This window comes from Nannospalax galili, unplaced genomic scaffold, assembly GCF_000622305.1.
Source record: "Nannospalax galili isolate Female #2095 unplaced genomic scaffold, S.galili_v1.0 scaffold879, whole genome shotgun sequence".
Classification (NCBI taxonomy): Eukaryota; Metazoa; Chordata; class Mammalia; order Rodentia; family Spalacidae; genus Nannospalax; species Nannospalax galili.
In genome coordinates, this window is record NW_008346261.1 from 520,115 (window position 1) to 543,152 (window position 23,038).

Genomic DNA, 23,038 nt, shown 5'->3' on the forward strand with positions numbered 1-23,038 from the left:
GGTGCATGTTTTTCCCATTAAGATCTTAATGAAACCTCAAATTAAGGCAGCAAAATGAATATAAATTTGACAACTTCTTCCATGTTGTTTATAAGAGCGCCTTTGTTCAATCGCTTTTGCTAGTTTTCCATGATATTTAGCATTCAGCTCGAGAATGTTTTTATTTACTATTCTAAAATAAAACATCATGCTAAATAAGTATGTTTATAGTGCTTCCAGTTGTAAGGTAATATTTGTAGTTTGGATGAAAATGAAAAATTTACAGGTTCTTTTAAAATGTAAATTTCTTATAATTTTCAAAAATTAGTTTCAAGTTACAACATTTGTACTTAGTTAAGATTTTTGCTTTGGATATGTCACAATTTGTAATAATTCTTTATTCTTCACCAAAGGGCTTTAAGTCTTTAGATGCATATAGTTACAGATGAGTCTGTTTTAAAGTAGCATCTTTCCCTTTGATATCAGAATAGGCTTGTTGGGAATTAAATTGTGCAGGCCATCTTTGACAGCATTTGTCAGTTTAGACATTCTTTTTGTGATATAGGTTTATTTAGGATATTTATTTGACTTTGAATGACAATAGAAAACAATGCAAAAGAAATATCCATGTAGTATACTTATTTAAATACGAGAGTTTAAAAAGAGGTATTTCTAACATGAAATTTTATAATTGATTTTTTTAGCTTTAAAAAATTTTAGTTATTTGGTTTTGGTTTTTTTTTTTTTTTTTTGAGTCTCACACTGTAGCCTTGGCTAGCCTGGAACTTACTAAGTGGCTAAGACTGGCCTCGAACTCATAACAGTCTTCCTATCTCAGCATCTTGAGTGCTTAAAACTGAATTTTGATTTCAAAATTCAAAATTTTGGTTTCTTATTACAAATAAGAAACAAGTATTAGACTATTAGTGTGGGTATAGTACTGGATTTTAACAACTCTTTCTAAGTTTCTTTTCAAAAAATAAATATATACATAGCAGACAAGTGATTCCATACAAAAATGCCCCTTAGCGGTAAGTTGCCTTTGTATTACTCATAATTAATCTCAGAAGAAAATTAAAATTTATATACCAAATTATAGTTAGAGTTGTAATAGTGTTGTAATAAACATTATTCAAGAAGACTTGACTGAGTTTAGGTAGCCCACATAGTCTATAATCCCATCTTTTTAGAATATTTGAACTGTTGCAGTTTCACTTTTGGAGAGAGTGTGCACCTGAGGAGCGTCTTCTTCCTGCTTCCACATTTTTGTAAATCTTTTAGACCTTTAAGAATAATTTATGGCAGAATAAACAGATTGGGGTAGATTGTGAATATTTTACTTATTTAAAATAGGATGCTTCTGGTTGCCTCTCAAGTCTGATTTTAGAAAATAAAATTTAGAGTCAGAAAAAACTAAATTCTATTGAAAAATCTCATCCTAGAGAAGACCGTAGAGAAAACTATTTTTTTTTTAATCAGGAGGTCATTACACCAAGTACAGTTCTTAATATGTGTTTACACTGAAATTCAAATGCTGATGTTTTACATATGAATTTGAAAGGAAACCAGTGGTGCTTCTGTCTGAGTTAGCTCCTTCCATGCTGTGCCCTCCTAAGCACTCTGGCTACCTTGCTGTTCAGTACGCTGCCCACTGACCCACTGCTTGTGCCCTCGCTGCATACATGGCACAGTTATCTGGATGAGAGTCATTGTTCAGGCCTCTTTTTTTTTTTTTTTTTTTGGTCTTTTTGAGACAGGGTCTCCCTGTAGCTCCAACTGTCCTGGAACTCACTATGTAGACCAGGCTGGCTTTGAACTCACTGAGATCCGCCTGCCTCTGCAGTGCTGGGATTAAAGGCGTGCGCCACCACGCCCAGCATTGTTCTGTATTTTTAAGAAGACAGCTCTAGAGGTTTGGGTTTGTTTTTGTTTCTGTTCTTTTTCTTTTCTTTCTCTTATTTTCAGTTGACTGTGGGGGAAAAATAAGAAAAATACAATAGGTTAGTCTAGATGGATAGCAGTTTAGTAAAAGGCGATGAGAGAAAGGTTCAGGACTTTAATAGACTTTCTGAACAGTTTGGAAATGGAGGGATGTTAATATCTCCACCTTTCCCATTCTGTGATTCAGTGTTGAAGCCTTTTCTTAGAGGAAATGATGAAGTTAAGCTTCTGCTTTTCATTTGACACCTTATTTGTTCATTTTGCTGTTTGTGTTGTGCATTTTGTTTTCTCTTTGTTCATTTGGATGGATGCACTTAGTACGTGGGATGTCTTAAGATTGTTATTTTTCCTTGATATGGTAAATGTTGGGTTGTTCCATTTTTCTTTTTTGTTTTACTCAAAATTTAAGCCAAATTTAAAAAGAATGTTGACTTCCGTATGAAACCCTTGATGTAGTAGACTCAGGAGAATGTCAGGAGGATGAGCCCTGGGACTGCTAGTGTGCTTTGTTCTCATGAAGGATGTTTGAAGCAAATGGATGAGTCTATGCAATCAATCTGGTTAAACTTCTGCACACCAATAAAAACTGAAATACTATTTTATATCATTTCTTATCAATTTAATAATTGAAAAAATGTTAAGTAAATAAAGTGAACTTCTTTACACCTTCACGGGATCCTTTTTAAATTTGCAAATGCTCTCTAGTGGGATTTGTTAAGATCCTTTTCAGAGGAGAAAGATGTTGAGAGGAAGCCAGAAAAAGAGGTTAATATTACAGGACTTTGCTGTGGGGTCAGGTCGGCAGTCTATAAATCTGCACCATTTACAGGGCTAGCCCTTTTCTGTTCTATTACTTGTGTAAAATTTTTCTGTCATTTTTTCTTTCTGTCAACAAAAGGTTATTCTGTGATAGAAATAGTCTTGGTCACTGTGGAAAAGTTCACGTGTAGCCTGTGCCAGCACACATTAGAAGAAAGGCCCGTTGCTTTCACCAAGCATTCTTGAACCCAGGTTTTTTTGTTTGTTTGTTTTGTTTTAATTAGGGTTAGGAACAACTTGAGCCAAAGTTAAAAAATATCTAACTTTGACTAGCTCACGTAGATGTTTTATTCGTGGCATTCTTTTCATTACCCCGTTTCTGCAAGATTTATATGCACACTCACATTCTTTTGTATTTCTGTTTTGTTTAAATGACAAAATCTTAGCAGATGTCCATTGATGATGGAAATAAGATGGTCTAAATGTATTCGCCCAGTGTGAGCGCTCCTGGTCAGCATGTGACAGGTAATGAGTAGCAAGTTAGTTGTAGGGATAAAAAAAATTTGGATCTTGTTCAACTTGACTTTTTTTTATTAATGAGATTGATTAAGGTCCTAATAAACCTGTTGGCACAGGTTTATTGGACTGTGAGATAAGGAGTCCACAGAGTGTTTGCAAAGACTCCATTTATGTCCTATGGTTTTTTTGTTTTGTTTTGTTTTTCTTGATTCTATTAGAAAAGTGGTGGTTTGACCCAGTACTATTATTGTTATATTTTATTAATTTTATGTGTATGAATGTATTGCCTGCATGTATGTAAGAGCACCTGTGTCATGCAGTGCCCATGGAGTCAGAAGGTGGGAGCGGAGTCCCCCGGAACTGGAGTTACAGACAGTTGTTAGTCACCATGTAGGTGATGGGAATCAAACCTGGGTCCTCTGCGAGAACAACCAGTGCTCTTAGCCGCTGAGCCATCTCTCCAATCCTGGCCCAGTACTATGTTTAAGTCTGTTTAAAAGAATACTTTAGGGAACCATATCTTCTCTTAGAAATGGCATAGTCATTTCTTATTACATGATTAAATAATACCAACTACAACAGAAATCTAATTCAATAATTTATAAATTTGAACTTGTCCCTATGAAGCATGTTTATACAGTGCAGTGTCCTTGTTCCCTGATAGTGATTCTTAGTAAATGTATAGTCCCACAATTGCAAACACTTTCCAGAAAATTCTATAATGGGGATTGGGTATATAGCTCAGTCAGAAAAGTGCTGGCTGTGTAAGCAAGAGGACCAGAGTTCATATCCTCAGCATCCATGTAAAAAGCCAAGCACGATGTCCACACACCTGTAGCTTGAGCCCAGGGGAATGGGTTGGAGACAGGCAAATCCCCAGAGTGCCCTGGCCAGCCAATATAGACATCCAGTGAACTCCAGCCTCATGAGAGACCTGTCTCTGAAATAAGGATAGAAATAAGAATATAGAAAGTGACTGAGGAAGATACCTGCTGACTTCTGGCTTCCACACACATGCATACACACCCTGCCACACATGCAAACATACAGTCACACATATACTACACACACAAATTAAAATTAGTAATATTTTTTAAAAATTAAAAAGAATTCTAGGGTGGTTTCTTCTTCCTTCTTCCCCCTAGCCTTCCAAACCCCTAAGAATCACAATGGCAAGGGGACTTCACAGATGTCAGACACAGGAAGTTGTCAGCTCAGTGGTAGTAGTTTCAGTGATGGAATGAGAAGAGTTGAAGGATGAGATACATTCTAAGGTAATCCCCAGGAGAAGCAGAGCCGGAAGAGCAGTTCTGGCTTTGAGTCAGGGGAAGCTGCGTGGGTGCTGGCAGGGTGGAAGGAAGGTGCCTCCTCTTCTCTGCAAGTGGGTTACCATGGCAGAAGCAACTTTGAAAGGAAACTGTGGAACCACTTCTATAACTTCACAGAAACTTCTGAAAAGCCTTGCTCAGTGTCTTCATTCCTCTTTCTTGGCAATCTGACCATAGCTGCTTTGACATTTTCAGTGTGGATGTGATTTGTTTGGGGAACAATGTGATCAGTTAATGCTTGAAAGAAGCAGCTTTTTGTATATTGCAGTGTGTACAACCATGGATTTTGTTCATAGTGGAAGACCAGCAGGACCAGTCAGAGCAGCATCTGATCCAGACTTTTATAATTTTTTTAAGAGGAAAAAGTGTCAACACAGAAACCTCAGGAAACAAGATATATGAGCATGTGTCTCAAGTGCTCTAGGAACAGGGAACTGAGATCACCAAAGCATTCTCTGATTTTTGGACAATTTGGTGAGGTCTGTGGGCTGTAGAGCCCAGAAGGACTGCCTGATGAGTGCTGGGCAGCACCCCAGGGGCTTGCTAGCTGTCTCTGATGCAATGGGTTCTCCAGTTTGAACATACAGCAAAATCTCCCAGGATGGACAGTGTTTAAAAATTACGTTTGCACAGGCCGTTGCAAATTTTTGCTTTATTAAGTCTGGGATGGGGCCTGCCTAGTATTCAGAAATTTTCAGGTGGCATTACTAGTTAGAGACCAGACTTTGAGAACAAATATAATCCTTAACCCTACAAAGTAGACTTTACTATTTATATTATACATTCTAGCAGTCTGAGTCCTGAGTGGAAAAATAGCTGCAGTAAAAGTCATACAGCTAATAAATGGCAGTGGTGGGATTCCAATTCAGGTTTCTTGACTACAGACATCAGTCTTTTCTGTCCCATCATACTCTCGTAACAGATAATAGGAGAAGGTAAAGCGAGCAAAAGAAGTAGAAATCATATTGGTTTGCAGTGGAGACTGACTGCAGAACTGGACCTCGGGCTCCCACTTCAATGGACCCCCCCCCCCCCCCCCGAGGCTGTGGTCTTCAGTCTTGCTCTGAGAGGTTGTTTTCTGGCTTATGTATTAGAGAAGATATTCTAAGGTAGTTATGTAATTGCTAATGAGCATTGGGGAATTTAATAATTCAAAAGAGAACAGAAATGCCAGATTGAAAAGATGAAAAATCGAAATTAGAATCTGAGGGTGTGAAAATTTTTTTGTGGAAAATAAAGGGGAAAGTAGGTTCTTTTTAGTTGAAGTCATCTAAAATAACGACAGTTACTAAATGTATCCTTAGACACAGGAGAACTAAAACAAATTTACATTTGATGAGCTTTCAGTATTTAATTCTCTCCTGGTCTTTTTCCTGAACAAAATAGACAAGTCATTTTCACAAGATGAAGCAGGAGCAGCAGATGGGAATATCAGTGACTGTGATCACAGTGGGTCATTGTAGCAGTTCTCCTTGACGGTCTAATTCCGTAGCATTGTAGCTGACAGCGAAGTCAGGCTTCCTTCTGCATCATCCTCCCTTCCATGCATGCTCTATTTACTGTATGTTAATCCCATATCTGAGATGCCAGAATGAACTATTAATATTGGGAGATGTTTCTGCTGATACTTTTGCTTCACTTTAAAACCGCCAGTGAAATGCTATCCATCTGAAAAGAAGTGACTTAAATTCCACTACACATTATTTAGAGTCAAGTTTTTTGTTGTTACAGAGACAAGGTCTCACTGCGTTATCTAGGCCAGCCTTGGAACCCTGGCACGTGTCCTTCCTGCCTCAGCTTCTTAAGTAGCTGGGACCACAGGCATGTGCCCACACCCTTAACAAGACTTTTGAACTTTGAAATAACTCAATACATAGCCCCAATCATATCACCAATCATTCCTTGAGGTAAAATGCATGTCTGAATTGTAGCATCTGAACATTTAGTGGGGGTGAGAGGGAGTGTCTCATTTTCAGGAAGATCTTTCATGATCTGAAAGACTATCATTTCATCATGGTAATTTCTCAATGTCATTTTACTTTTAAAGCAAAGTTAAACCACCTCCACAAATTTCACCAAGCAAATCGATGGGCGGAGAGTTTTGCGTGGCTGCTGTCTTTGGAACTTCCAGGTCATGGTTTGCCAATAATGCAGGTCTGAAGCGAGAAAAGGGTATGTATTTTTTCTGATACTCAGATTTGCCATGTATGATTTTTGTCTGAAGGAAAGTTGCTAGGAGTTCCTCTAGAATAATTTTCAACCATATAGCCTTTACAAAAACAAAAAATTAGGTATACTTTTTCCCTTTTTTAAAAAAAAAATTATTTATTATTTTTAATTTATGTGTATGAGTGTATTGCCTGCATGTAGGATAAGTGTACCTGTGTCATGCAGTGCCCAAGGAGGACAGAAAGGCTGTCGGATCCCCTGGAACTGGAGTTATGGACAGTTGTTAGCTGCCATGTGGGTGCTGGGATTCAAACCTGGGTCTTCTGCAAGAGCAGTCAGTGTTCCTAACTGCTGAGCCATCTCTCCAGCCCCTACTTTTTCCCTTTCAATCAACATGTTTCTCTGTGACCACTTATCTTATCAAGAATAAAAACTATGCTCTCACACAAATGATAAATTTCCCACTGTCTGATTTTTTTGTCTTTTTTATGCTCAGTGCACATGTGATCTTGGACTGTCAGTTCTGTGTCCATTCTGTTACTTCCACGTTTTTCACAAACTCATTTCACACCATTGTCTCTGAAGTAGCAAAGGGAAAATACTTGTCTCTGATTTGCAGATGAGAACTTGAGATCAACAGATTTAACTAAAACCTCTACTTGGGTAGTGATGGAGCTTGAATCCATGTCTTCTAGTGCCAAATCTTGACTTTAAAAAAACAATTCTGCCACTTTTGATTTTTTTAAAATAGTTTTATTTATGTGTATGCATGTGTGTCTGTGTAGGGGTATGTACATGTGAGTGCAGTTGCCCAGGGATGGTAGAAGAGAATGTTGGGTCATTTGGATCTGGAGTTACAGGTAGTTGTGAACTGCCTGATGGGGGTGCTGGAAGCTGAACTCAGAGGTCCTCTACAAGAGTAGTAATCATTCTTAACCACTGAGCCATCTCTCTAGTTCCTCCCACTTTTTTTTTTTTTTAACATGGTGAAACAAAACAAAACAGCCTTAAAATATAAACAACAGTTGCCTATTACTGAGACATAAGGGTCACTTTTTATGGTTACCATTGCTCTTTGAATTGGTAGAGCCACTATGTTTTTAATCCTCACACTGATCACAGGATCAATACCTTGAATGTTTGTATAATTAATATTTGAGTACATGTGGGGTATTTTTGTTGTTGTTTTTCAGTTGTAGGGATTGAACCTAGGGCCTTTCCTTATGGTCTCTGTATAGAAGAGAACGCCTACATGCATAGACCAAGTATACAGTTTTGAGTGTTAGGTTTTTCCTGTGCATTACTTTATTATGATTCAATTAGGTCATAAACTGGGTTGCTCCCAGTGGGTGAGTTCTGCAGGATGTTTTGTGCCTGGCAAAGATGACTGTCCTCTCCTCACTATTGCCAGTCAGACTTCAGCCATTTTCCTGGCTATCACCTTTCAATGATCATTCCTCAGTAATAGGATCTGAGCCCAGCAGGTGCCTTCCCAAATGGGAGAGGACACTGTAGAGTGGGCAAGCCTCCTGCTTTCTTATCCTATCTTTAGTTTTTGTTGTTGCCGCCTTTGGCTTAATGATGCTATCGAAAGGACTTTTTGTTACTAGTTAAAACCTCTGCAAAGCTCGGTTTCAAATGCTTCTCCCTTCCGTCCTAATTACCCTTTGAGCTTGCTACTCCTTTGTGTCCCACTGCCTGGTCATTGGCCATTTTCTCAAATCAGCTGTAATTGATTCATCTGACATAAAGATAAGGTGACCCACCCAGCGTTCATAAGTGATCTTATATCCTCCTCGGTTTACTGTAAAACGTGAGACTTAGCACTGGACCTGCTTGGGCAGTGAGTACATGTGTCTGCTTTATGAAGTTGTTTGATTACATCCATATTCAGTGCTGGCCCTCGAAACTTGGCTGACCTTCCTCTTTCTATTGTGAGAGCCATTGAGAAAAGGAGTCAGAATTTGGTTGAGGAGAGACTTTAATTTTGTTCTTGTTCTTTCAAGTTCACAGGCAAATTGAGAGAAAACTAAAGAGAATTCCTTTCTACTTCTCACCCCACTGTGCTTAGCCTCCACCATTGAAATGCTGTGTTTATTTCAGCTGATGAACTCTCACAGATACATAATATGTTTTTCTTTGGTTTGTTCTAGATATTAGTTTCAAATTTTAAGTCTCTCTCTCTCTCTCTCTCTCTCTCTCTCTCTCTCTCTCTCCTCTCTCCCTCCCCGTGTGTGCATGCATGCATGCATGCATGAAGATGAATGTACAGGGGCCAGAACATGGTGCTGGTGTCTGGCTCTATCACTCCCTGCCTTATTCTCTTCAGAAAGCAAGCCCCAGAGTCCTGCTCTGCCCTCCCACAGTGCTGGAGTTTCAGGCATCTAGGACTATGCCCTGCTTTTTATGTGGGTTCTAGGAACTTGAATTCATGCCCTCAGGCTTGCACAGTAAGCACTCTTACCTGTTGAACCATCTCCCCAGCTACTGTGAGGAAATGGCTGAGCCGTAAGACTGATTGAAGCCCACAAGTAGTCTTCCATGCAGGTCATTTGGTATGACAATGGAATTCAGCCTTAGTGCATAGATTGCTCATTTTCAGGTAATCCTTCCGCATCCTACTCTATTCCATTCATTCTTCATAATATGGGGCAGATTACTTAGCAGAGAAATATGAACTCTTATATGATAGTGCTTAGCTGTATTAGAGTTTTGGTCATAATGTTATTCTTGAAACCAGTTGATTTACATTTGAAAGCATGATGGCATGTGCATTGGCATCTGATTATGAGAGCACCTTAAGACAAGGAGCAGATGCTGTTGGTCAAAGCCCTTGTCTTCTTTTCACGGTCTTTCAACAGTCGAACAGACGACAGGACCAATAATGTGTAAAAATCATGCTATGCTCTTTCTCTGCCGTCATCACATGACTAACTTCTTGTCCTCTGTTTGCAGATCAGTCCAAACAAGTTGTCGTAGAATCCCTCTACATTATCAGTTGCTATGGGACCTTAGTTGAACATATGATCGAGCCCCGGCCACTCAGCACTGCTCCCAAGATAAGTGATGATACTCCCCTGGAGATGATGACATCACCTCGTGCCAGCTGGACACTTGTTAGGTGGTACTCATTCCTCCTTCCCTCCCCCCTCTCCTACCTTCTCTCCCTCCCTCCCTTCCCTCCTCCCTCTTTCCTTCCATCTTTTCCTCCCTTTGGATATAAAAGATGAAACATGTATGCATACAACTGTGAAGTCTTATCACAGGTAATGTGATAAATGAAAGTGAATTCACATCCTTTAATACCAGTGCTCAGGAGGCAGAGGCAGGCAGATCTCTGTGAGATTGTGGCCAGCCTGGTCTTCATAGTCAGTTCTAGGTCAGCTGGGGCTATGGGAGACCTTGTCTTTTAAAAAAAGTGAACTCAGTCACAAGGGTGTGTTTGTTTGCATGTGTAATGTCTCCCTTTGCCCTCTTTTGTCACTAGAATTCATACAAATGGAGTGATGCACTATGCACACTCTGCCTGGCTCCTTCAAGCCACAAGACTTTCGTCCATTTTTTACTGGACATGATACACATGCAGTGAGTTTGAACACTGCAAGTGACTTTTGCTCCTCTCCATAGTCACTTTTCATTGCCGTGTGAAGATTGTATCAGTCGTTTCCCTTTCCCCCTTTGCTCTCTGTGGATTGACCTTCTCTGATTACTTAAATAATAATGGAATCATGTTATATGTAACTTTTGTCTCTGGTTTCTTTCACTTAGCATATTTTCAAGGTCCATACATGTTATTGCAGTGTATCAGACTTTCATTTCTTTTAACAGCTGTGTTACATTCCATTATGTAGGCATACCACATTGGTTTATCCATTCATTAACTAGTGGATATTTCTACTTTTTAGTCATCACTAATAATGTTGCTGTGAACATCAACGTGAACATTTTTGGTGGACATGGATGTTTAATTGTCTTACGTATACAATTAGAGAATACCTCTGAGCTTTTATCTCTTTGCTTCTTTGGGTAGCCTTTTCTTGGACTTGTGCCCCCCTTATTTGCAACTCCTATACCATTGAAAATAGTACCTTGTATTGAGGTATCCATTAAGGGGAATAGAAATTAATATAAATAGATACTAAAATATCCTTTAAAGTGATTGTCCAGGATATAATAGTTAAACCCTAAAGAAATGTATAAGAATCAGAATCATCTCAGAAGTGCATCATGAGTGGAATCTTTATAAGATAGCACAAAGAAAGAAATGGAACCTGGAATAAACCCTGCTTAACATAGTGCATTGTGCAAGGGAGAAAAACTCATGCTGACCCGAATGAAAGGAAACAGACGAGATGGATATGAAAAGGACCCCGCTCCTTTGACATTTTAAAATATTCTTCTATTGATTTTTTTGAGGCTCCAGCTTGCTTTACTACTGCTTACTGTACTGGATTGATCTGATCAGCATCTGGTTTATCAAGCTTATTTATAATCGGGCAGATCTAATTAATTAATCAGGCAGATCACTGCAGTCGCACCGTTGGCATAGTGGCTTATTTTGGAACTCAGATGCCAGCTAGATTCCCTTTAAGTCATCCATTTACACAGCTTTTTTAAAAAATAGCTTTTTACCTATTTCATTTCACTCTAAAATACTCACTTTTTCTAAGAGATGCCTGACACTGGTCAAAAGTTAGAGGAAATGATGTCTGTAGTTGACACCTGAGTTCTGCCCCTTGTCTGTCTGTGTCTTATCTAGTCTGTTACACTTGGTTCTGCTAAGGTAATATAGGCTCCACATGTGGCACATTGTCGCCTTTGTATTTGTTCAAATGCATGGCCTTGTGTGACTAGTTTAGCACATTCATTTTAATGATTACATCTTCATTTTAGTGCTCAAAAGACATGTGATTGCATCAGGCTCTGTAAGTGATGACAGTCTTGGTGATTTATATCCTGTCTATTAAGCGTAAATATTAATATTCTTCTGCTCTTTCCTTAGAACGCCTCAGTGGAATGAACTGCAGCCACCGTTTAATGCAAACCACCCTCTGCTCCTTGCAGCAGATGCCGTGCAGTATTACCAGTTCCTGCTTGCTGGCTGTGAGTAGTTCTCATTGGTTTCCCCTTCCATATGATCTTTGCAGATTCTGCTTACTCATAAAGCATATTTTCATATTTCCACACTATTAGTGGTTTGTATGCCATGGTTCTTAAATAATTAGATGAGGAGAGTGAAGATATTTAATACAAATATAGTCCACAAACCTTAGCATATAAGAAGGAGTGTCTCTGGCTGGTATTTGCCCCTCCCACGATTGTAGCTCTGCAACTGTCAGAAAAACAACCACAAAACAGAGCAAACCCCCACAACATGTGAACTAGGAGGATTAAAAAGCACTTTCAAAGAGCTTAAAACCTATTTCTAAAAGAAAAAATAACCCAAGCACTTTCCACCCTGAGGACACCCCTAGCAGGCTCTTTTGCTGTGTAGTTTTACTTAGAATAACAAAGTAGTGGTCTCACCTTCACTGGGGTTTTGTTTTCTTTGTTTTGTTTTTGTTTTTTGACATTTTGGTTGTTAGCGCTAACTTTAAGGTCTGCACCATCTCCAGCCCTTTTATTTTGTGTGTGTGTGTGTGTGTGTGTGTGTGTGATGCTGGGGACAGAACCCAGGGTGTTGCACGTGCTAGGCAAGTCTCTTTGACAAAATTTACTCTTTGTCCTGTTATTTTCTTGTCTAAATGCTAATATTATAGGTACTGAGCACAGTTCAACCAACCAGATATACAGCTTCTTCTTCTTCTTCTTCTTTTTTTTTTAATATGATAGGCATGAAAAGACAATTTAATATTTATTATCCAGTTTGTCTTCATAGAATTAAAAATGCTTTACAATTATAATTCAATTTTGTGGAATGGCCTGAATCCTAATTTAACTTGATGGCTCTGAGTTCTGCATGGTTTTTAGAAACTTCCTAAAAATCAGCATTGACGTGTTTCTAGCAGAGCTCGTTGTAAACCATACATTGTCTTATTTAGCAGTTATGGAGTTTGAGTTAAAATAGCTCTACAACTATTTTATTTCTTTTTATAATGTGTTACATATTATGCTGGAATCAGAAAAATTTTATAGACTTTCCTCTACAGTTATGAAATGCCACAACTAATAAATAGTTGGCAGTTTTGCTCTCTCGTGTAGTTGAACTCCGCTTCCTAGCATGTATTCATCAAGTGTCTACTATGTGTCAGGCACTTAGGATTTAAAGGGTGTTCGTATATCACATTGATCCTGGCCCCAAGGTATTCACTGTCTAACTGGGGAGAGAGACATTTAACATCTAAGCAAAAAACCCAATGGAATAAGTTCTCCAGTGGAGGGTTATGCATTGAACTAGAGAGCAGCCTTTGAACTTGCAAAGGCATCATGGGAGTGGTGGTGGGATGTAAATGGTTTTCAGATTTGCTCAGGGAACATAGTGCATAGATATTGTTATTTTCTACTTTTTTAAAAGTATATTATCAGATGATGTAGAAAAAAACCATGTCACATATGATACCAAAGGGAAACATGAACATGTTGTTACTGCCTCTTAAAAGAAATAACTGACTGTTGAATTAAATGTAGTTGACTTAGAGTGACTACTGGCTTTTTTTGTTTGTTTTGAATACCTGTTCTGTATAGTTGATAAATAGTAATAAATCTGAAATTTAAGAAGCTATAGAAAAATAAAGAATACACAACTGTATTTCTTCATGCTCACGTCAGTGCTTAAGCTGACTAATGCGACTTGAGTACCTCCTCTCGATACATTTGTCCATTTTAACAGAGTCCTAGGGGCGTAGCTGAACAACCACCACTGTTGGTGATGGCATGCCATCAGGCTTTTATGCACGGGATTGACACCATCAGAATTGCTGTGTGTGTGTGTGTGTGTGTGTGTGTGTGTGTGTGTGTGCATGTGTACATGTGGGGGGTTGAACATAAAGACTTGCATGTGGTAGGCAAGTGCTCTACAACTAAGTCTCACCCTCATCCACCCCCAGTGGCGTTTTAGAAAGCTCACTCTGCTGGCAGCAAATGCCTTTACCTATTGAGCGATCTCACTGGCCCTGCAAAGTCTGTCTGTCTGTCTGTCTGTCTGTCTGTCTGTCTCTCTGTCTCACACACACAGATATTTTATTGGGAATCCTGGACCTACTGATGTGTTACATGACTGAAGTTGTTAACTCTGCAAAATGCGATCATTGAGCTAGAAGAGCAGAAGTTTGAAGTACGGAAGGTAGAAGTAGAGCTGGCACACAGTTTAAACTGAGTTCTTTGACTTCCCCTCTGCCTGTCAGAACATCATTTAGAAGACTGTAGTTGTTTGTTTCTCCTCTAGTCTCCTCACTGAAGCCATTTGGAAGATGTCTTCTTCTTAACAGTTCAGTATTTCTGGTGCCATGGGTGTGTTTACTTTACTTTCCCATATTTAAAAATCACCTGTCAGCTAGGGGCACAGGTGCTCGTGGTAGAGCACTTGCCTCCCTTGTGCTATGCCTTGGGATTGAGCCCTAGCAGCAAGAGGGAAAGAGAACCACTCTTATGCCCCAACTTGAAGATGTGATAAATATCTTTTTACATGTATTTTCAATATGTTTTATGTTTTTATTTTATGTGTATGAGTGTATTGCCTGCATGTATGTAAGTGCACTCATGTCATGCAATGCTCGAGGATGTCAGAGGAGGGCATTGGATCCCCTGGAACTGGAGTCTTGGACAGCTGTTAGCTGCCATGTGGTGTCCTCTGCAAGAGCAGCTAATACACCCAACTGCTGAGCCATCTCTCCAGCCCCTTAAATGTACTTTCAAATGTAGTATCTAATGTGAACTTCACAAATGTAAAAATGTTGCAAGGTGGGTTGTTTTTTCTTCCTAGCCTTTGGATCTGTGGAAAAAGTAAAGCAGCCCTGTACAAACTCCGGAAATTATATAATAATAGGCAAAGAATGATGTAAATAGAAGTCGGAAAAGGATTTTGTCTCAAAGAGAAGAGAGTAGCCCTGCAGGATGTTAGCAAGAAGTCCCTACCATAATCATAATAAATACACTGTAGTTGATAAACAGTTCTCTTCTGTCTTTGTGGCAATGAGGTAGCTGGTGGGAGAGAAGAAGGACCCACCCAAAGCACTGAAGACCTTCATACCCACCTTTAAGGTGGAATAAGCCACCAAAGTCCGTGTTCCTTGCTATTGGGCATTTCCTTCCTATACTAATTCAGGAGGATTACCAAAATTGAGTGGCTTTGATAATGGAGGCCTCTGGGTGCCTGGTAGATGGATTGATGTTCGCATGGTCCATACAGATGTTGGAATAGAGGAGGAGATGACTTCACTATGTTGTTGTCTAATACCAATTTTGCATGGCTCAGTTGAGTAGACTATGTAATTTATATGTTGAAATTAAATATACAGATGGTAATCTAATCTTGGTATTTAGGTCACTAGAGGTAAAAGCCAAAAACATGTTTTCTTGGACATAGAATTATTGGGGAATTGTGTATTAAAATTTTTGCAAAGGAGATAGTAATTTTTGTTTATGTTTTTACTTCAAAATAAAAAAAACATACTTACCTTTTCTAACAAAAGCAACATTTCATTGTAATGTATTCCTTTGCCAAAAATGAAAGTAAACCTTACAGTAGACAGTAAATATTAATCAACTTTGAACACCATCCCAAGGGAAACAGTAACTTTTTCTTTACTCTGATCTTGACCTTCCAAATTATAAATTTAAATCAGGGCCTACTGAGTAGATTTGGGAAAGCTTTATTTAGAGCTTAATTTATTTTTCAAGTCATTTGGCCACAGCAATATTTTTAAGTTGCTGCTGTGGACTACACTTGCGGGGGAGTGTGTGTGCAGACTTTGGACTTCTTTCTAAAGTAATCCACAGGTATGTGATCCCATGTGAAGCCAGGCTTCACTGAAGAAATCACAAAGGAGATTAGAAAGTATTTGGAGCTCAGTGAAGTTGAAAACAGAACATATCCAAATCCTAGAATTTTGCATTTTTTTAAAGATTCCATATAGTAAGTTTGATAACTTTCAAGGAAATTATGCCAAATGAAAAAAACCAATCTCAAAATTTTGCATAGCTCATTAATGATTTCATTAATACATTGCTTCTCAAATTTCAAGAGAAGAGCTAGGTAATATATTAGAGGTGGCTAGTGCTTTGTTGCAGGGTATGAGAAGAAAACTGTATCTATAGAGCATCAGCAAAAGGCAGATCTTCGTGTTGATGAAGCAGTTTTGTATCTTGATTGTGGTGAAGATTACACATGGGATAAAGTTGAATAGACCCTCATATATATGATGTATTTATAAAGCTGCATGTATATTAATATAATTGCTGACCTCTGAATTGAGTTCTTTTGAGTCATATTGATGGCAGTGTCCTGGTTCAGCTCTGTGATGACACAGAGCATCCCTGCACTGTGGTCCCAGCATGTGTCAGCTGTACCACTCTGCTGCCTGCAGCATCACTGTCCTATCTTTAAACACAGTGTGACTCCATAATCATTTCCATAATCATGGTCCCAGCATGTGTCAGCTGTACCACTCTGCTGCCTGCAGCATCACTGTCCTATCTTTAAACACAGTGTGACTCCATAATCATTTCAAAATAAAAAATTTGAAGAAAAACATAAACAGCTGTGGGGTAGCACTAAATTAGTCCTGAAGGGGAATTTATGGAACTGAATACCTGTATTATAAAAGAGAAGGGTCTGAAATCCAAGACTTCAGCTCTTATACTGAGAAACCAGAGAAAAGTAAATTAGAGCAAAAGAATGGAAATGGAAAATAGTAAAATGCAAACCAGTGAAATTGAAGACATAGAAACACTAGAGGAAAAAAAAAAAAAACCAAGACAAAAAACCCCAAAACTGTAGTATAGTTTTCTTCTTAGGACTTGAGATTCTTGGATCTTCAGGTTTATAATTTCCATCAAGAATAACAATATTCACCTATTTTTGTCTTCAAATATTTTCTCTGCCTTTGCCTTCTCTCCTTTAGACGGCTTCACAGTTGCGTTGACTGCTTGTAACTGTCCTGAGTCACCAGCTCACTGTTCAGTTTCCCAAAACTGTAGTATAGTTTTCTTCTTAGGACTTGAGATTCTTGGATCTTCAGGTTTATAATTTCCATCAAGAATAACAATATTCACCTATTTTTGTCTTCAAATATTTTCTCTGCCTTTGCCTTCTCTCCTTTAGACGGCTTCACAGTTGCGTTGACTGCTTGTAACTGTCCTGAGTCACCAGCTCACTGTTCAGTTTCTCTCCATCCTTTTTCCCACTGGACTTGACTTTGTGTAGATTTCGTTTCTGTGTCTTTCAGTGCATTAATTCTGTTCTTTGTTGTTAATGTTATTCAACAATTTCCACTTCAGATACCATGTTTTTCATCTCTTGAAGTTACATTTGAGTCTTTTGAAATAATTTGCATCTCCTTTCTAATTAAATATATGTGCAGTGGTTTGAACGAGAATGTCCCCCAATAGGCTCCAAGTATTTGGAGATTTTGTCCCCTGTTGATGCTGCTATTTGGGGGAGTTTTAGGAGGTAGAGCCTACCTAGAGGACTCACGTCACTGGCCTTTGAGAATTCTTAAGCCTTGCAGGGTTTCCAGTCTCTCTCTACTTCTTGTGCCTCCTTGAAGATGTGATCGCTTGACTTTCTGCTCTGACCATCTCTGCCACAATTCCTCCCCTGCCATTATGGGCTCTAATCCCTCTGTGGAATCATAAGCCAAATAAGATCTTCCTTCTAAAAGTTCCCTTTGTCATAGTGTGTTATCACAGCAACCGGAAAGTAACTAATACAACATGTTTAGTTGTAAAGTTGTGAACCACCATATAGCATCTTTCTAAGATGTCTTCTAGACAGCAGATCAAGATAAACATAGTTGATTCAACAGGATGGACTATAGAGAGTTAGGCATCCAGTAAATCATGGCACATTACTTTAAGAAGTAAAAAAGAGGAGCTGAACTGACTTAAAAAGGAGGAGTTGAACTGAATTAACTGCTCTAAAATGTTTGCCTAGAATCTGGCTATGAAGTAGTATTCTTAAATTTTGGAATTTAATTTTGTTATTTTCAAGAGAACTAAGTCTATATAGGTACTTTTGTTTTCATTGTTTTACTGAATAGCTGGCCTGCCTGTTGATTTATCTTCTTTAAATTGTGGGGGGAGCAGGAGGCATGAGAGATGGCTGCTCTTGCAGAGGACCTGAGTTTGGTTCCCAGCACCCACATGGTAACTAACCATTGTTCATAACTCCAGTTCCAGGGGATCTTGTGCTCTCTTTTGGTCACCGTGGGTAATGCATACTTGTAGTGCACATACATACATGCACTCGTACACATGAAGGGGCTGGAGAGGTGACTCAGCGGTTAAGAACACTGGTTCTTGCAGAAGACCTGGGTTCGAATCCTAGCACCCACATGGCAGCTAACAACTGTATGTAACTCCAGTCCCAGGGGATCCTCTTCTGACCTCCGCGGGCATTGCACGACATGGGTGCACTTACCTACATGCAGGCAATACACGCATACACTAAAAATAATAAATAAAATAAAAAAAAAACACTCGTACACATGAAATAAAAATAAACAGTGAAAGGTTTTATAAGTTTGTGTCTTATACAGAGGCCAGAGGTTAACATTGGGTATCTTTCTCTCTCGGTCTCATCTTGTTTTTTGAAGCAGGGTCTCTCACTGAACTTAGAACTCACCAGTTAGCTAGACTGGCTGGCCAGTGAGCCCCTGATTGTCTGAGCACTGGAATTACAGAGGCATATTGCCTGCACAATAAGCACTTTACCCACTGAGCCATCCTGTCCTCTCTGCCCCTGATTTGTCTGTTTTTTACGGGGCTGGAGAGATGGCTCAGTGGTTAAGAGCACTGATTGCTCTTGCAGAGGACCTAGGTGTGATTCCCAGCACCCACATGGCGACCACGAACTGTCTTTAACTCCAGTTCTAGGGGAATCTGAAGCCCTCTTCTGACCTCTGTGGCATTGTACAACACGGGTGCACTCACATACATGCAGGCAATACACTCATACACATAAAACGAAAATAATAAATAAAATATTTAAAAAATTTTTTACTAATTATCTGGCTTTCACTATTATTTTGTTTTGATCTTTACATACAATGAAGGAGGTAGCACTGAAGTCAAGTATTGAGCTTTGTCCTTGTTTGGTTTCTTGTGCTGCCTCTGACCAAAAGCAACTTGGGGAGGAAAGGGGCTTTTTTTGCATCTTACTCTTCCAAGTGACAGTCCATCCCTGAGGGAAGTCAGGCAGGAACTTAAGCAGAGCAGGAACCTGGAGGCAGGAACTGAAACCCAGACCATGAAAGAACACTGCTTACTGGCTTGCTTCTCTGACCTGTGCTCAGCCTGCCTTCTTATACAACCAGGACCATCTGCCCAGGATTGGCACCACCCATCCCACAGTGGGCCGGGCTCTCTCACATCACTCAACAATCAAGAAAATGCCCCACAGACATGGCCACAAGGCCAGGCCAGTGGAGGAAATTTCTCAGTTGAAGTTCCCTCTTCCCAGGTGTGTCAAGTTGGCAACTGAAGCTATCTAGCACAAACTTCATTTTATTTTAAATATAGTTCATTATTCTGTTTATCATTTGCAAATTTTCAAATAGAATTTTCAAATAGAACAGATAGTTACCAGATCAGTGGTGGCTCAGGCCTGATAAAGGGGTCAAAGGATGAGGACCATGTCTGTAAGAGGAATGAAATCAGAAGTCAGGGATCGTTAAGTAAGAGTCTAAAGATCTTTATTCCCATTGAAATTTTATTCTGGTGGCTTGGCACATAATATCCTTAGACTAGGAAGAGTTACTGTTTTCACATGTTTAGGTTTAGATAGTAGTTGTTCTAGAATATTCCCCCATCTATTAAAATTTCACTGCTTTTGTAGGTTAGTGGTGGTATTCTTTGTGAATATTGCTAGTACAGACTCATGATCTGCTCTGCCTTCACAACAGAAAGCGATGTGCAAACTTTTATACACACATACACACACACAGACACACACACACACACACAGACACACACACACACAGACACACACACACACAGACACAGACACACACACACAGACACACACACACACACACACCTCTTCTCTATCACTGATGTTGTCTGCACCATGGACAAGCAATTATATATCCAGCAATTTTCTTGTGAGCTGCTCTTTCTCAAGTGTCACATTCTATTAGTCTAACATCCTGGATTGCATTGCTCTTGTGGTATGTACCAAATACAGTGGCAACATCAACATATTTCCTTGCATTGTCCATCATAAATATTTGCCCAAGTGGGTAGTGGTGGAAGGGGAAGAAAGAAATGTTTTTCTCCTGTAGAGGAAACTTGTAATGTAGGACTTATTTAAAGATTATTTATAGTCCATTGTTGGCCATAGGGTGTGTCATTCTGCACTGTCCAGTTTGACTATCTGAGCTGGTTAGGAAAGTACTTAAGAATGAATTATCTTTAAAGATTTGCACTTAAACTTTTTCAGTTGGCACATGCCATTCCATAGAGAGTATTTTTGTTATGTGAATGCTGTTTTTTGTAAGAAACTAAAAGTTTGAGACCTGCAGGCTCTGATGTGAGTCACATGCATGTTATACAACTGGATGAACTTTATGAAATTAAAGATTCATGTTCTAAAAATTGTGAAATAGTTAAATGAACATATCAGCAATGTACAAACTAGCAGTCTGAAAATTTGGGTTATATGCCCTCTGGACTTGCCATACATTCCTCCATTTATTTCCGTCCACGCACTGGGTCTTCAGACCTGTGGAGTAACTTTATACCTGCAGAGCATTGTCCTCCTAGTGCTCTTCTTGAAATGGATGTCAAACAAAGGGAAGGTGTCCATAGAAGGTTTCATTTCATCTCTAAATGTTTGCTTATTTTAGAGGATTCTACATGCATTATTATAACATCTTGGTTTTCCATCAGATTGTTTTTTTATAATTTATTTATTATTTTTATTTTATGTGTATGAGTGTATTACCTGCATGTATGTGAGTGCACCTGTGTCGTGCAATGCTGCGGAGGTTAGAAGAGGGCTTTGGATTCCCCTGGAACTGGAGTTAAGGATGGTTTGTAGCTGCCATGTGGGTGCTGGGACTCGAACCTGGGTCCTCTGCGAGAGTGGTCAGTGCTCTTAACTGCTGAGCCATCTCTCCAGCTCCTCTATCAGATTGTTTTGTGACATGCTGTTTCTCATATACAGTTCAGAGTAGGCTTTTTCCCCTCTTTGGTGGCATTAATATTTATTACAATGAGTTGAATTTCACAATAAAAGACATTGATTCTGATGAAGGAAAATATTGGTCAAAACTCTCTTGGCCATCAAGACCTGTGTATCTGATGTCATTTACTCTGTTCCAGTTACATTTAAGGTTCTTAAATAGATTCTGCTGTCATGGAGTGTTCATTTTGATAGGTGGGTAGTGGGGAGAGAAGATAGAAAGTACAGGGAATATCTGCTTGCCATTTTCTCCAAATATATGGGACCGGAATATAATGGTGTGTCTTGGCTTACCTGCAGTAACATAATGGGTTTATATTGGCAGGAATATATGGTTTGACGTGCCATCACTTCCATCAGTCCGCTAACTGCCAATAAATGGCTAAGTGGGAATTTAGGGGGATGCTGCCGCCGTCTGCTCTGTTCGTGGTAGCAGGAGTTCTGGCGCCATTTCAGGGTCACGACTTGTCCGTGTCTATCAGAGTTAGAATACAGTGTTTCTCTCAGTTTCGGCCTTCTCTATAGAATTTCTGTCAATTGTTTGACTCCATTAAGTGTGCAGAGGAAATAAAAGCCTGAACAACCAATCCACCAGGGGCTATGGATAGACCCTCTCTTTGTCCATTCTCAGAGCTCTGCATTAGGTCTCATTATCCATTTATAATAAGTGACCTCTGCCCCCTGGGTCACACAAAAATATTCAGTGTGCTTTTCTGATATGTAGGGCACCTTTCTCAGCAGACATGAAACAATGGGACGTCTGGTAGTCTGGAGGACTAGTATACACTGCAGGTTTTTAAATAAATACACAGCCCTGTGCCAAGTCAATCTGGAAAACTGTTTTTTCCTTGCTCCTCCATGATTCATAGAGAGGCCAACGAGAGACTGACATCTGGAAAATGAACTTAGTTCTCCTTGTCTCTTCTTTATCATTCTAATCCAAAAAATTTTGTTTTCTAGAATTTGTTTGTTTCCAACTGTGGTTTTGCATTTCCTGGTAGAGAACACCGGAATGTCTCAGATTATATTTCATGGACTTGAGCACTTAGGATGGCTGTTGAGATTATCGTCCCACTTGCTAGCGACCAACTCTCTCACTGAGGAGTTTGAGAAACTCCCAGTTTCTTTTGGATTTTGAGTTTGGAGCACCCGACTGGAAGCTCTCCATAGCTAGTGGTTTTATCTCCAGGTCCCAGTTCACACATATGCATGGGTAAAGGAGGAGATGGAATTCTGGCTGAAGTATTCATAGAAAGTGAGGTGTCTGTCCTGCCAAACCTTCACATGGTATGAGTCAGAGGGCAGCCTTCCAGGAGTCTACAACTTGACTCCCAGTAAGCATCCATGTTCAGTGTCTGTGGTGTTTACTGATAGGAGCCAGTGATTTACTTGGGATGGAAAAAAATTAAATATTGAGAACCACTTCTTTAGCAAGTGATATGAAGAAACTTTGAGAGAATTAGTTAAAATTTTTAACTTAGCTGTTGGTTTAACTAACATGCTGAAAATTCTTTGGTGATAATGTAAAATTTCCTTTGTAAAGCTAGTTAAAGTTCACATATTCTGTTAACCAAGTCTTGTTCTTCCTTGAGGAACTTTGATTTATTGTCACATATGATGGCAAGTTTATTTTATTAAAAATATACATGAGGAAAAAAAAAAATATATATATACATGAGGAGCCGGGCGTGGTGGTGCACACCTTTAATCCCAGCGCTCGGGAGGCAGAGGCAGGTGGAGCTCTGTGAGTTCAAGGCCAACCTGGTCTACATATTGAGTTCCAGGACAGCTGGGGCTACAGGGAGACCCTGTCTCAAAAAGACCAAAATATATATATATATGTATATGAGGTACAAGGATTTAAAGAGACACAGATTGCTGGACTAAGTTAGAAGCCTCCCCTGTCCATGAGTTTTATGAGAGCTTGTTGTGTGCTACTGCATGAACTGAGATACTGGGACACAGAATTGTCCCCACATGCCTGACCATGAGTCCAGGCTTG

The 23,038-nt window shown here is 39.3% G+C and overlaps 1 protein-coding gene across 11 annotated transcripts in view; it reads left to right on the forward strand.

Annotated features, from left to right (window-relative positions):
* Bcas3 (BCAS3 microtubule associated cell migration factor) overlaps nucleotides 1-23,038 on the forward strand; it is a 602,200-nt gene that overhangs the window by 254,185 nt on the left and 324,977 nt on the right. For all 11 annotated transcript variants that reach the window (XM_029568114.1, XM_008842646.2, XM_029568116.1 and 8 more), the window contains 3 exons: nucleotides 6,574-6,698; nucleotides 9,651-9,816; nucleotides 11,698-11,798. In XM_029568114.1, coding sequence (XP_029423974.1) covers nucleotides 6,574-6,698; nucleotides 9,651-9,816; nucleotides 11,698-11,798 — 392 coding nt within the window. The remainder of the gene's footprint in view (nucleotides 1-6,573; nucleotides 6,699-9,650; nucleotides 9,817-11,697; nucleotides 11,799-23,038) is intronic.